At 37.2% G+C, this 14,288-nt stretch overlaps 1 protein-coding gene across 3 annotated transcripts in view; it reads right to left on the bottom strand.

Annotated features, from left to right (window-relative positions):
• The window catches only part of LOC145776946 (uncharacterized), a 32,121-nt gene that overhangs the window by 15,680 nt on the left and 2,153 nt on the right, over positions 1-14,288 (bottom strand). For 2 of the 3 annotated variants that reach the window (XR_014290295.1, XM_082588191.1), the window contains exons 3-14: positions 11,796-11,954; positions 10,399-10,448; positions 9,374-9,543; positions 8,923-9,125; positions 8,420-8,524; positions 7,458-7,559; positions 6,829-7,022; positions 6,062-6,218; positions 4,836-4,886; positions 3,262-3,385; positions 910-1,073; positions 11-73 (exon numbers count right to left, since the gene is read on the bottom strand). Coding sequence is in view for 2 of the 3 variants with exons in the window: in XM_082588191.1 (XP_082444317.1) it covers positions 11-73; positions 910-1,073; positions 3,262-3,385; positions 4,836-4,886; positions 6,062-6,218; positions 6,829-7,022; positions 7,458-7,559; positions 8,420-8,524; positions 8,923-9,125; positions 9,374-9,543; positions 10,399-10,448; positions 11,796-11,954 (1,542 nt within the window). In the remaining variant the exon portion in view is untranslated. Of the gene's footprint in view, positions 1-10; positions 74-909; positions 1,074-3,261; positions 3,386-4,835; positions 4,887-6,061; positions 6,219-6,828; positions 7,023-7,457; positions 7,560-8,419; positions 8,525-8,922; positions 9,126-9,373; positions 9,544-10,398; positions 10,449-11,795; positions 11,955-14,288 lie in introns of those variants that run through there. The other variant, XM_082588192.1, reaches the window with a different exon arrangement.

Genomic DNA, 14,288 nt, shown 5'->3' with positions numbered 1-14,288 from the left:
AAATCTGTACCTTATTTGGGAGGTTAGTTTTCAAATTCGATAAATAATCATTTTCGTCTTCTGTCGGAGAACCCTGAAAAAGACCCAAGAAGTAAAACCGTTGTCGAAACATCACGCGGTAGCCTACCACGTCCAACGCATGCGATCAGATCAGCGGCACCTAATGAATGGAATAATTCCCCGGTAACAAGACTTCAACAATCGGAAACTTCACTCTGTCAATCTCGGTGACCGAGCCTGCGTCAGTGATTCAAAGCCTCTACAAGCATGAGAAACTGCCAGGATTAAGCTCTGCAAGAAGCTTTCCCGGTCCGAGGATAAAGATTCAATCAATCAATCAAACCAACTAACCAAGATCATTAGGTTATTAGTCGTTGTTTGAACATCACATTAAGTCATTTTATTGCCTTTTTTCAGCTTAGCTTATAATCCAAATGTGAATGTTTTGTTTTTGTAAACCTGTTGTCTTTGCAACAACAGAAAAGCTCCACACCTTCTTCAGAGAACGTATAATCAGCATTGTATTCTAGGATAGATAATAGGCTATCAGAAACCAGATATTTTCTGATATAAGCAGTAAAAATAGTTTGTCACTGTTTTCTAAATCTAAACAATTATTTTTATACTACAAACATATAAAGCCAAGCAACATTAACATTACTTGTCACAAAATGTTGTTATAATGTTACTTTTCTTTATAAGTTATGTTTAATGGTGCAAGGCAAACTCTCTATCAAAGATTTATTTGCCATGTTTATGCATTTACCACATATGAACTTAGTCATCGTTCTCATTGAAGTGAATAAATTGTAAATTTATACGAGATAAGAAGTGGTTTTCGAATAACCAAGCCCACTATCTGCCGTGGTAATGCGGGAAAAGTTACTTAACTATCCACCGCTTACTTACACTGTACATTCGTATCATATCTTGTTCTGCGTGTATGGCATTTTCTATTTGGCTAATATCTTCAGGTGTCAATTTAGTCAAAGCTACAGCAGCTTCCTTCCATGATGTACCATACTGCCGGCTCATTTGCTCTACCACGTGGAACGATCGACTCCTTTCATGAGCTGAAATCACAGAAAGGTGGTTTCCTTGAAACTCATGTTGAAGTTCATGTTCGATTGTTCGTCTCGTTTGCTCAGTGGTTACGCACCCGACCTACCATCAGAACATTGGCAAATAGAACACATTCTCTCTCTCAGGCCCGTAGCCAGGGGGGGGTTCTCAGGGTTCCCGGGAACCCCCCCTTGAGCCGAAAAGGTCCACATTTTGGAGAAGATGTAGTGTACATGATCACAGGATCAGCTGAAACCTTCCAGATAGTTCTAAATAAGAGGTTTCTGGAAGATAAATGAAAGATGAAAACATTTTCGTCCCGGACGCGTTAATGACGAAAAAGAAAATGATTGGTTGTACAATAGTAAAGTCTTAAACTTTGATCATTGCCACGTCATAATGCCTTGTGTTGCGCTAGCGAATGTGACGTAAGTTGTTAAACTCGTAGGCCATTTTCTGGCGTCCGACGTTTTCTTCGTAAACAGTTCTTCGTAAAGCAATTCTTCGTAAGCAATTTTTCGTAAAACAATTCTTCGTAAAGTTAATTCTTTGTAAAACAACTCTTCCCAAAGCATTTATTCGTGCATGCAATGGAGATTTGATGTATACGAAGAAATGCTTTACGAAAAATTCTTTTAAGGATTTCATTTCACCGACAACTGTTTACGAACAATTGTTTTACGAAGAATTGCTTACGAAGAATTGCTTTACGAAGAATTGTTTACGAAGAATTCGCCTATAACCCAATTTTCTCGGTTACAGAGTTTACGTAATAGTTAATCTTTCTTGCCTTCTACCTTCTGGATAATTCTATTGATAGGCCTACAATCTTATGAATACAGTGCTCGTGATAAAAGATAGTTGACGTGAGAACAGGCAACGGAATTGTGGACACGTATTGGTTTAGTGCAGTGGTTCCCAACCTTTTTGTTGTCACAGACCTCTTTAGACAAATTATTAATTCTGCGGACCCTTACCCCAGGTTGGGAACCACTGGTTTAGTGGATAGTGTGAGATATACTTTCAGCTGAATTACAGTGAAATTCGCTGAAGCTTACATGTATTTGTGCCATTGACCACTTTTTTAAGAAAAAAATTCCATAGACCATTGGCAATTGATATCCATTATGTGAACCAATAAAATTCTCTTTGGACCACTAAAAATTCCAGGTGGTTGCAAATTGTGCAGTAGCTTGCATGACCTTATAAGAGCATCTGCCCTCTCCCCACCGCTTCCGGCGCCGCTGTCAGTTCCACTGTAGATGTGCTATTGTTAATGTGAAAATTGTTTGTACCGGTATTTATTTATTTTGTTTTTTTTATAATTGACAAGTTGAAGTTTGTTTTGTTTGTTGGTACATGTACTGCCGCTTCTTATGTTTTTACTTGCTTGTGGACACACCAAGAAGAAAGCATTTTCAAAAGGTCCATACTTTTGGATTTAGGAACTCCCCCTTGAAAATGTCTGGCTACGGGCCTGCTCTCTCCCTATCAAATCTGCATTGTGTTACCATGCACTATGCTCATTTTAAGAATATTATATCATGGATTGTGATTAGGCTATGGATGGTTTTCTCTCGTTTTACTTTTATCAATTAACACCTACACTACGGATGCTTTATATAACTTTTCAGCAGGGCACATCATACATTTGGTTGAAACCAGACCCCTCGTGAGGAAGCATGTTATGGGGGGTTGAGACTACTTGTGGAAACGACCTTCTTCGTTTGAGATAACTTATGAGCAATAGCGTTGATAGGGGGGGTCCAGAGGGTGTTTTTGGAACCGGGCCTGGGACAATTTTGGAGGCCCGCTACCATTCCAAGGAACTCGGAAACTTGAAGAAACCACCTGGTACTCGTTAGATATGGTGAGTTTTTCTTAGAAATGTTTGAAGTTTGGGCCTCGATAGTCTCATTAGTACCGGGCCGAAATTACCTTCTGAACGATCCTGCTTTTTAGGATTTTTGAGAGCAGATGGCTTCAATCTGTGAAACAGGTCTATATTTTTAGATTTAGACACACCGTTTGAAACTCTAAACGTGAACCAATGATCATAGATAATTAATTAGTAGGCACATATTTCAAAGCTCGTACCTATGTTATTAATTCTGTGACATCTCCTTCTGTTTGTTGTAATTTTCTAAATTTTTAAACTTACAAATGCTGCAATATTTAAAAAAGTTGCAAATGTCTCACGTGTCATTGCCCGCAAGACTGAGTTATCGGAAAGCGTCTGCGTTCCTGTGTCTATAGTTTCAACAGAAGCAATAACATCTGCCTTGTCAACAGTCCGAGGACGGTAGGGTTCTGTTTGAGTTCCCTGGAAAAAAGAAACAAAAACTAAAATATAGGTGTTCTTTATTTGCAACCATAACATTATCATACAATTTGGGTAAAGAGGTAACTTTTTTAAACCATAAACAGACATAACCCGGCAACAACACTACGGTAAATTTAACATTATAAAAACAAAAACAATAAGCTAACGTTTTCGGCTAATCATACAGCCTTTTCAAGCCTATAAGAAAAAAGGTCGCAACCAAAACATTTGAGAACCACTACTGTAAGGCATCAATTGAAGAGCATAGGCTATAGAGCAGGGGTTCTTAACCTTTTTTCCCTTATTACCCATTTCTGTCCAGATCAAAGTCCCATTACCCAAAACCTAATTTTATCTATTTTACCATATTAAAAATATAAAACAGCGTTATTCAGCAAAAACAACATTTAACGTAAAGAACGGCATCAATAGTTTCAGTGAGACATTTGCGCTGTTTTTGTGTACAATCGATGCAATATTGGGTGCGATTTTGGATACTGCACAAAGCAAATCTGACTTCAGATCTAACAGCTTGTTTCGAAGTTTTGACTTCAAAGCAACAACACTTGAAAATGCTGATTCACAGAGATAAGTGGAATGAAACATAGTCAACAATGTTAGTGGTTTTGCACAACTTTTGGATATGCTTATTGCTTTCCCCATCATTCCCCAGAATTTTCTCAAGCTTTCATCTTCAAAAGAATATAGCTCGCTCGTCTCAACACTAACTCTAAATGTACACTTAGCTATATAAACTACTTCAAACAACTGCTAACAGCAACGCAGCCATCAAGCTTGCTCATAAAACAACTGTAACTGAACTGATTATACAAGAAAAATCTTACTAATATGTCACAAAAATGAAATACATAAAACCGGCAACAAAAATGATGCGAAAAATAAATCACTATGACGAAAGAATTCTAAAAATGATAAAATATCACTGTGCTTGTTTGGTTGTTTTGAACGGACTCAAAACATAAAAAAAGCATAAGTAATAAAGCAACTTTACCACTTACAGAGCTCTGTGACATTGTTTGTTACATCTATAATTCTAAATATTCTGGTTCAGCTGATTACCCACCTGCTATCCTGAAATTACCCACATGTGGGTAATTACCCATAGGTTAAGAACCACTGCTATAGAGAGAGATGGGCAGGATCTTGGAGATTACTTTTATTTAGGTGGTGTTAATCTGAGGTCCCTTTTTTAGTGTGATCTTGATTTTGAAAAACAATAAGATCAAGGTCACTTTAAAGTTGAAGTTTACTTATTAGATCTACTGTGCAACGTAATTAGTGGCAATTCATAACGTGTGTCTTCTAGGTGATCTTGCCCAATGCCCAGCTCTGGCAACAGATCCACTAAAAAATTAATCGTTGTAGCCGACTGGTACAAATGTATAGCGACAAGAATTAAATCACTGTTAATATCAATTTCGATACTTACTTCTGGTACCCCTACAGATTGGTGCTGAAGCTTGCTTTGCGACGAATAAAGCTGTTGGAAAAGATTTTGATAAATTCACATTTAAACAAGTTGATTTCGTGAACTGAGAACTGGCCATGACCTAAGTCCACAAGCTGTTGGTTCAGAAGTTACCCGCCTGACTCAAGATCAAACGGCGCTAGTTCGGCTCTTGGGTTGTGCGTTTGAGCAACGCATTTCAGCGCTGCTGTCCATTCAGCGGTACCAAATGGATAGAATAATTTCCCGGCAACAAAATTTTTAACAACTATTGGAAACTCCACTCTGTCAATCTCGGTAACAGGCCCTGCGTCAGTAGTTCAAAACCTCTACAAGTATGCGAAACTGCCAGGATTAAGCTCTTCAAGGAGCTTTTCCAATCCGAGGATCAAGATCAAATCAATCAATCAAAAACGTGGAGTTGCATCCACATTTTAGTCTGACGTTAACCTTAATCGAAAAAATCCCAGAAAAGTCAATAGGAAATGTGGAATAAACTTATCATTTGTATATTTGATGTTGTAAACAATGATGCACGAATCTTTATCTCCTTCACCAATTACAATACATACTTTTAATTACGTTAGACCAAGACTATTTTCAGCCTTACGAGCGAGACTCGCAATAGAGCTCCACAAGTAAACTATGCGATTATATACTTGCAGATATCTGCTCGTGACATATCAAAATTACATGGCAAACTGGGCCACCGTAATGATCAGGTATTAATTAATCAACTGTCAACACTGCGTCTAAATGTTTCCAATGCCAACAATACCAGATAACAATAAGGCTACATAACTACAGGCTTCTAGATCAAAGTTACTTTTATTTCGCTAATGGTCTTATGTTGTGAGTTTGTGAAATCGATGTGGACTTTTTCAACGCTTGATAAAGTTTAAGAACGAAGTTTTGTCAGAATGCTAGGTCTATAGCTTCGATAAGATTCTCCGCCTAACAAAAGGACTGAGGAAAATACTGTCGCACAGTGGTGGATCCAGCAAGTAGCTTAAGGGGGAGATTTCAACAAAAGACCATGATGTGTTGGTCTACATTAATCTGACTTTTGCAAAAACATCATGAATACAGTCAAGTTTATGTGTTTTAGCAGGAGCAATCGCTTCATTCGCCCTCCGCCTCCTCCCTGGATCCGTCACTGCTGTCATAGACTTGAAAGCTTAAATTTAAAATAACATTGTAGTAATTACGTGATGTGCTTTCATCTTCAGTTCAATGTTTTCGATTTCAAGAGCCTCAAGTCGCTTCTTCAAAGAGTCATCATCCTCCTTCACCCAGCTCCTGGATGGACTTGGTGGAGGATTTGAGATCTCTAAGCCTGTCAATGATCTTTCACTGGCTATGAAGCTGAAAATGAAAAATGTTCAAGTTATCCATTCTGTTGTAGCTAACATCACGTTAATTTTATGTACCACTTTATCCTTTCACAACCAGTATTACTTTTAAGGCGTGGATCCATGCAAAGCTAAGATCCTCGCTAGGTTCAAGCCTTGATACTTAAATACCAAACATATTCCCAGACTTATGCTTAGTGGTAAGAATTTGGATTAAGTAATAAGAGAACGTAAGATAGGGGAGCAAATCTTTCTTCCCGCTTTCAATTCTAAAAAAAAGCGTATTCTCGATGAACGTCGAACCCATGACCTTTTGAACGTTGGGGAAACGCGTTCATTGTCGGGAATGTAGCCGACAATATGTGTGAATTGATCTTGGGAAAATGCTTGTGCCTTAGAATTTTCAGACTTTATAAAAACCCTACAGAATCTATTTATGCACAGCATTCAACCGTTTATGGAAAAAGATTCTGCACGTTCAGCTAACTTGGCTGTGCTGCTGTTGCTTGAGGATGCGCTGTAGCTTGTGGCGGCTATTGTTAGTTGTTGAGACAAATGCGTACTTGTGATTAATGAATCGCAAAAAACACTTGTTTTGTTATTGTTACTTTTGGAAAACTTACGATTGTTTTTTTCCGTTGTATAAAGAGCCTGAGGACTTCACTAACATCTCTGATGAATTAGACAAAGTAAAGCTTCCTTTTCTTAAAACTGATTTTAATCGATGAATATGACGTAAATGCTCATCAATTGATGTGTCTTTCTCTTTGACAGTCCAATTGAGAACTTCCATTTTCTGCTTCAAGGATTGAATGCGCTGTGCAGGTACAATCATTAGTTACACAATGAAAGGCAAGCTTCCAAAAGCATGAAACAAAAGAAAATATTCTTTCATAAAATCTCTACATAATTACAAACACAGCCTACGTTTTTCAAAAGCAGTTGCTGTACAATGTAAGACGCATTGCCACGTTCGCAAGAAGTATGACAAATCATATGCAAACATTATATGATATTGTATATCCAATTATTATTACATCAAACCCTTGACAGCCTGTTTCACCTAAAGGAGGATCATCAGAAGGTCCTTATTCAAATAGAATCAATTATTAATTATTCAAAATCAATCAACTATTGTTCAATTATATTACATATAGTATTGTACCTAATATAATTATGTATTATATGATACAAGAAGTATTTTGATATATAATAGGCTTTGAAAGTTATAATTTTTAATATTTTTACTTACTTCTTCAAATTCTTTGATTGAATCTTCATGGTCAGACTTTTTAATGAACATCTTATTGTATTCCTCCTGGTTGTTTAGCTGAAGTTTCATCGTGTCTATTTCCTATTAAAACAAGCAGTCCTATCATTGCTATATTGTATACGTAGAAATGACGTGCAGAGTGAATTTTTTTGTCACTTAATCGGGAAAATTTGGAACTTTTTTATTAACTCTTCGTTTAAAAGAGTTGATTGGTGGTACAGAACTTTAAAATAGCAAGTAAAAAGTTGCTCATAGCTCAAAGCTGAAAGTTTTCGTCTGACCTACTCTGATCAGCCAAATTTACATTTCGTTTTTCTTTTTCCTTCCATCATAAATACTTCATCACATTTAGGTTTATTTTATTCTGACGACAGATCCTCAGGAGAGTCAGACGAAAAATTGCAGCTTTGATCTATGAGCAACTTTCTACTTGCTAGTTTTCGTTTACCCAGCTCTGTGCAGGTTGCTGGTTCAAGTCCCGTCATAGGCACACCGCTGTGTCGTGGCCAGATACTTAATAGGGCAGCCGAATTGATTTTGTTGCTGCTTTCAAGCGTTGGCTGTGTTGCCACCATGATTACATTGTAGCCTACAGTAGTCTTATTTTCGTCACAATTGACACAAAATCATCATCATCGTCGTCACTTGAGCCTGCATGGAAATAGTTTATCCATTTTTTAGCTCTTAATTTAAGATATCCCTTAAACCACATACCCACAGAAAACAATGCGGAAAAGTGGAAACCGATTTTTAAAACAATTGACAGCCGGGCTTTAGCTTGGAGATGGCGCATGATGATGATGGTGATGATGGAGATGATGATGATGATGCCCAGAGGCTATTAAAGAACCGCCAGTGTTTGGCTCCATCGTCCAGAAGTTGGACACATATTTATTGTTATTCATTGTATGTTACTTTGAACACTAATCAAATCAGCTTGCCTCGATAAGCTTGATTTGGGTCCTTTTTTCCAGCAGAATTTCATCTTTGGTGATGATGTAATCACCCTGTAGCTTGTCATAGTCGGTGCACCAACGCTGAACAAGCTGCCAATACGGTAAAATATCATCAAAAATGTTGTTATATAATGAGATAGATTGATTTTACACTTACAGGTCCGTATATGTTAGTTGGTTGGTTTTGAATCTTTATCCTTGCACTGACAAAGCCTCTGATAGGTTATTTCTGGCAGTTTTGCATACTTGTTGGAAAGGCTTTGAATCACTGGCGCAGAGCCGGTCACCGAAGTTGACAGAATGAAGTTTCCAATTATTGTTGAAGCCTTGTTGTCTAAGAATTGTTCCATACTCCAGGTGCCACTGAATGAAGAGATGTTCTTAAAATGGGTTGCCCAAGCGCACATTTCAAGAGTCAAGTCAGTGCCGCTTGTCTTTACGGTTTTCTGATTCATAGGCTTTCGTAGTTTTATAGTGCAGCAGCTCACCTTCTTCTGTTGTTCTATTCTGTGCTGCAAATAATCTATGTGCTGTTCTTTTTCCTCCATGACTTCTAACAGTTCTTTAAGTTGTTCTTCGAACTGATGCGATTGCGCCATACCTTCCATTCGCGTCCTTTGCACCAGATTATAAATCTCAGTAGCTGCGTTCTTTAGATAGCTAAATTCCGACCTCTTGTGTCCAGTACTCTCTAACAAAAAACATTTGTTTTTTAATTCATATCTTAATAAGTACGCTTATAACCTGATCACAACAGAGTGACGACGCTTTTTAATTGTTGTCTCAAACAAATGGAAATATTCTCCAAGTAGCTTCACCTGGCCAAAATGGGGAATACTGTACTTGTTTATTTTTGTTATATCCGTATATTCTATAGCGTAAAAAAAATTAAACCCATTGACAGTGTAAAAAAATCAATAAGCACAAACTTTTATTTACTTTTCCATTGATACTCGTTGTCCAACACTTCTTGTTTTAATTGTCGCTGTAAATTTAGTTTTTGGCGTTCCAAAAAGGAAGTGTCACTGCCTACCACTTTCATTCGTCCTATCTTCGCCTGTAGCAAGCTTATTTTTTCCACATTATCTTGTATGCTGTCTAGACAATGTCTGCAAAAATAAGTTTTTGTTTTATTTCTGACAAGACTTTTTGTCCTTTCGTACCAAACTATTTGAAGTTTTTGTAAGAAGTTTTCATTTAGGAAACGAACCATTTTGATCTAGTGGCGTGTAGAGCGATTTAAATTATTTTTTGTACCAACGCAATAAATTGAGTTTCGCTTTTAGCAGCATGATTTGTATTTCTAAGTATTCTTTGTACGGTAACTTAAAACCAAACTTAATTATTTTCTAAAACTTAATTATTTGTAATTGATAGTTTTCCTGGTGTAGATTCTCGATTTTTTTTTGTCGTACCGGTATTCAAGCTGTTTCTTGGTGGTTACAGATAATTTAATTGAACAACAAGGGAAGAAAGGCAATTGTGGCACAGAAACCACAAGATCAAACAGCGCTGGTTCGACTCTCGTGGTGTGCACTTAAGCAATCTATGCAGCGCCACATGGGAAATCAAATACTTTGCAGCCAACAGTTCAACAACAAGCAGAAGCTTCACTCTACCAATTTCGATGTCTGGGCCTACGTTCGTTGTTCAAACTTCTGTAAACATGCGAAACTAAAATAATCTTTCAGAACCTTTCTCAGTTTGAAAATGAAGATTCAAACCAATCAACCAAATAATCTTTACATTCACCATTCACCATATCACTGAATACTAAAGACACAACCAAGCAAAACGGTATCGAACCCACGTCCTTCGTGCAAAGGTCTTGTAGCTGAGGGCCAAGCAGCTTAAATACTTTAAAAAGTAATCCTTAAATACAAATGATCACCAAATAGCCTACTTGTGTTGTGACAGCTTTATTTTAAATAAATTGATAACAAGCAATAATAAAAGCCACTCACTCCATCACACTTATATCAGGCATTGGCATGAAATCCTCTTCATAGTCATCCTGTTAAATGGCTACATTAAAGTACTTATTTGCATAATTTGTAATAAGCTACATAGCAAGGCAACCTGGTTAAGGTTAAGCGCCTGATTCAAAATCAAGCGGCTCTGGTTCAGCTCTCGGAGTGTGCGCTTGAGCAACGTATTTCAAAGACTGCTCTCCATTTCGCGGCACCTGATAAATAGAATAATAATTCTCCGGCAACGGCAACTATCGGAAACTTCACTTTGTCAACTTCAAAAACGTGGAGGGCAGGGAGGATGTGGATGATGATCCCAAATCAGGAAGGCCTTAACGCTTAGTCCAAACGCTTAGTCCACTATGAGTTTGTACCACAAGGACAAACGGTTAATCAGCACTTTTATAAAGAAATGCTAACTCGCCTTATCAATAAAATTCGTCTGAAGCGAAGAGCCTTGTGGGCAAGCAAAACTTGGATTTTGCACCATGACAATGCACCTGCTCACACATCCCTCATGGTGAAGCAATTTTTGGTCTCCAAGCAAATCACCACATTGCACCATCCACCTTACTTTCCAGACTTTGCTCCTTGTGATTTTTTTTCTGTTTCCAAACTTGAAGGTGATAATCAAGGGAACACGCTTTGAAGGGGTTGATGATATCAAAACTAACGTGATGGCACACATCAAATCCATAGAAAGAGGGGAATTTGAAGAATGCTTCAGGGCATGGTCAAGAAGAATGACAAAGTGCGTGGAAGCCGATGGCAAATATTTTGAAGGTGATCGTTAGAGGTCACATTAGAGTTGTACTTCGCATTCAAAGTGAACCTCACTTGCTATGGGTTTTTAATAAACTTCAAAATTCACCAGTCTCGTTTCTTTTTGGCCGGACCTCGTACAGCGGATAAGGCGCTCGCTTTTCAATCACGCCATCATGTTTCAATCCTCGACTTAAGCTGGTCGTTAAAAACACCGCTCACACCTCTACCGACTATTATGTGAACCTTATTTTCTAATCTATTAAAAGCTTGCTATCAAGTCAGGTAACCCATGCCAGGTTTAGTTTTGTGGTCGTGGCTACTGCAGGTTGCCAGATACTGCGTTGCCAGATAGGCAGATTGGTTGGTTTTGAGTCTTTATCCTCGGACTGACAAAACCTTGATAGGTTACTCCTGGTAGTTTTGCATTCTCGTGGAGGCAAATTCTGCTTATAATTTTGTTTTGTACCACACTTTAAGTTCTAAAAATTGATAGCCAACTTAACTGAATTGTTAAACCCTAAGCAGTTTTATACCCAAACAACAGGTCAGTTGTCATTTATTCAACTTCTGTAAACGTTGAATAAATGTAAAAAACAACTGATTTGTTGTCTGGGTAATTAGATTACCAAACCATCCATTCGTTCTTCTTCCATCCAAGTTTGCACGGATTCCAACAATTCTTGTTTATTGTTCTTTTCCCGGCCATCCCAAAAGCTTGATTCATCTCTCACTTTCTTCGAAACTTTCCGATATTTGTCTAGAAGTGTCCCGACGTTGATTCTCAGCTAGAAAATCCAAGTTTTTTTTTACGTATGCTTAGAAATATTGGTTAACAAATTTTTTTCTTTGTCGTTTTTTCATTTCGCTGGATTTGATCGTGTCTATTACGATTTTTCGTTTCTTACACCGTAGGTTTTTTATAGCCTACTAATACTATAGCTTTGGTGGAGAGATAACACCACCACACTTCCGCATAGTTTATAACAGATCGTTAATAGGCTACCTTTAGTCAGGGATTCATAGCATAGATTCATAAATTTAGAACATTCTTATTGCAAAGTTACACAACTACAAACTACTTTAACTCAATCTTGTGCAACTTTAAACTTCAGGTTAGTTTTAAACGGACAAGCTTTGGGCGACTACTTCTCTTTAAAAATGCCAAAATAATAATTTGTTGTAAAAATATAAAAAATATCTGGCAACACTTTTACACTCTGATTGTCGGATTTTCAGCCGAGTTGGCGATCTCTATTATTATGAATCCCTACCTTTAGTGTTTGTTCTTCAGTTGTATTTGTACGTAGCTCAGTGCAGATTGTAATGTTGGTCATTTATCATTAACACTTCACGAATATTTGTTGAATAACAAATTAAGTTAACCTGTAGGCCTACCGGTCGACGAGACTGCAAATTCACCAAGTAGGCTTTTTTAAAGAGCATTTACTTATCGTAGGCTAAAGAAATAAAGAAACTACCGTATTAAAAGAAAACCTAATATGTACCATTGTTATTATATATTGTCATTATATGCACCATTGTCATTACATATAAACGAAAACAGTTGTTGCTTGAAAAAATGCATGAAACGATTGAAAATAGCATAAAAAACAGATAATTGATATTAACTTGATGGGATTGAATTACATAATTCAAAAACAATACATAAAATAAAAGATAACTACTAAGCCTACATAAATTAAAACGTTCTTGGCAAACCTTCTGCCCTCGTCAGGAAAATAACTAATTCATCTAAACAAAAACTTCACAAATATTTGTTGTTTTTGCCGTATTTCTTTTGCGTCCTTCAAAAACAAATACCCCAAAGATTCTGCAAACATCCACTTTTGGGCTTCCACGTACAAAGTGTATCCCACAGTGTCAAATTTAGTAATTCAAAAACAGATTCTGTTTGCAACAACTTGGCTTTGTGAGACTGGATTTAGCGCCATAGCCCATATGCGTGTATTGAAAACTAAAGAGCGAAACCGGTTGGAACTTAAAACCGACATGCGGCTATGCCTAAGCAAAATAACGCCTCGATTTCAAAAACTCACTGACAGCAAGCCAGCACAGGTATATCATTAGTGATTTGATATTAGGTAACATATTATTTTTGGAAAAAGTTACTGCTTTGTAGTGCTGTTTGTTTGCAACGCAATCTTGTATGGCTTTTCAAATACTACGACAATTTGCTTGGGTCGCAAGATTTTACCAAACAGAATTTTTTTAAAAAAATGGGTCGCCTTAAAAACGAGTTTAGAACCACTGCTATAGGCTATGTATAATTTGCCAGCAATAAGCCTATAAATCGCTATTTAAACATTGGTCCGCAAGATTAAAAAACAATATGTTTTTGGCCCGCGATGAAAAGAAGTTGGACCACGCTGTTTTGGATCATTGGTGAAGTAAAAGAAGATTTTAATGAAAAGTCTAGTGACGAAGTTTTATTTTGGTAACTTATCGATGTCTTGGTTATTTCAGAACAGATATTTCAAAGAAGCAAAAGTGCAAATTTTGTTCCAACATTTATATTTTAGACAGATTGTTTGTAACTTACAAAAAAACAACATTTTTTTAATTTTTTTACTAGTAGGCTAGCCTATATCTTTTTAAAAACATGTTTTTAAAAACAAAACAAACGTAAAAAAACGATTTACATCCCTGCTTATAATAATTAGTTTGACTCAGTTCTGGTTTGAAAAATGTTGTTGTCAGATTCAATTTTGTTATTTTTTTACACCTGTTCTGCTACAAACCTTCGCCCCTATAGCTCAATTGGCTAAGCGCTTGATTTTACAAATGAAAAAAGCTTACGGTCAAGCGGCGCTGGTTCGACTCTCAAGTTGTGCGCTTGAGCAACGTATTTCAAGGACAGCTCTGTGGAATAATTCACAGACAATAACACTTCAACTAACTATCGGAAACTCCACTCTGTCAAAGTCGGTGGTCGGGCCGGGCCTGCTGATTCAGTCGTTTAAAGCCTTTACAAGTATACGAAACTGCCAGGAATAACCTACCTGAGGCTTTGTCAATCTGAGAATAGAGATTGTCACAATCAATCAAGCTATAGCTATCCAAGTTTTTACATAGTCTAACTCTATAGGCTACAGCAACGT

Source organism: Aplidium turbinatum, chromosome 9 (assembly GCF_918807975.1).
Source record: "Aplidium turbinatum chromosome 9, kaAplTurb1.1, whole genome shotgun sequence".
Classification (NCBI taxonomy): domain Eukaryota; kingdom Metazoa; phylum Chordata; class Ascidiacea; order Aplousobranchia; family Polyclinidae; genus Aplidium; species Aplidium turbinatum.
Note: the sequence above shows the minus strand (reverse complement) of the source record. Positions and strands in the feature narration are given on the sequence as shown.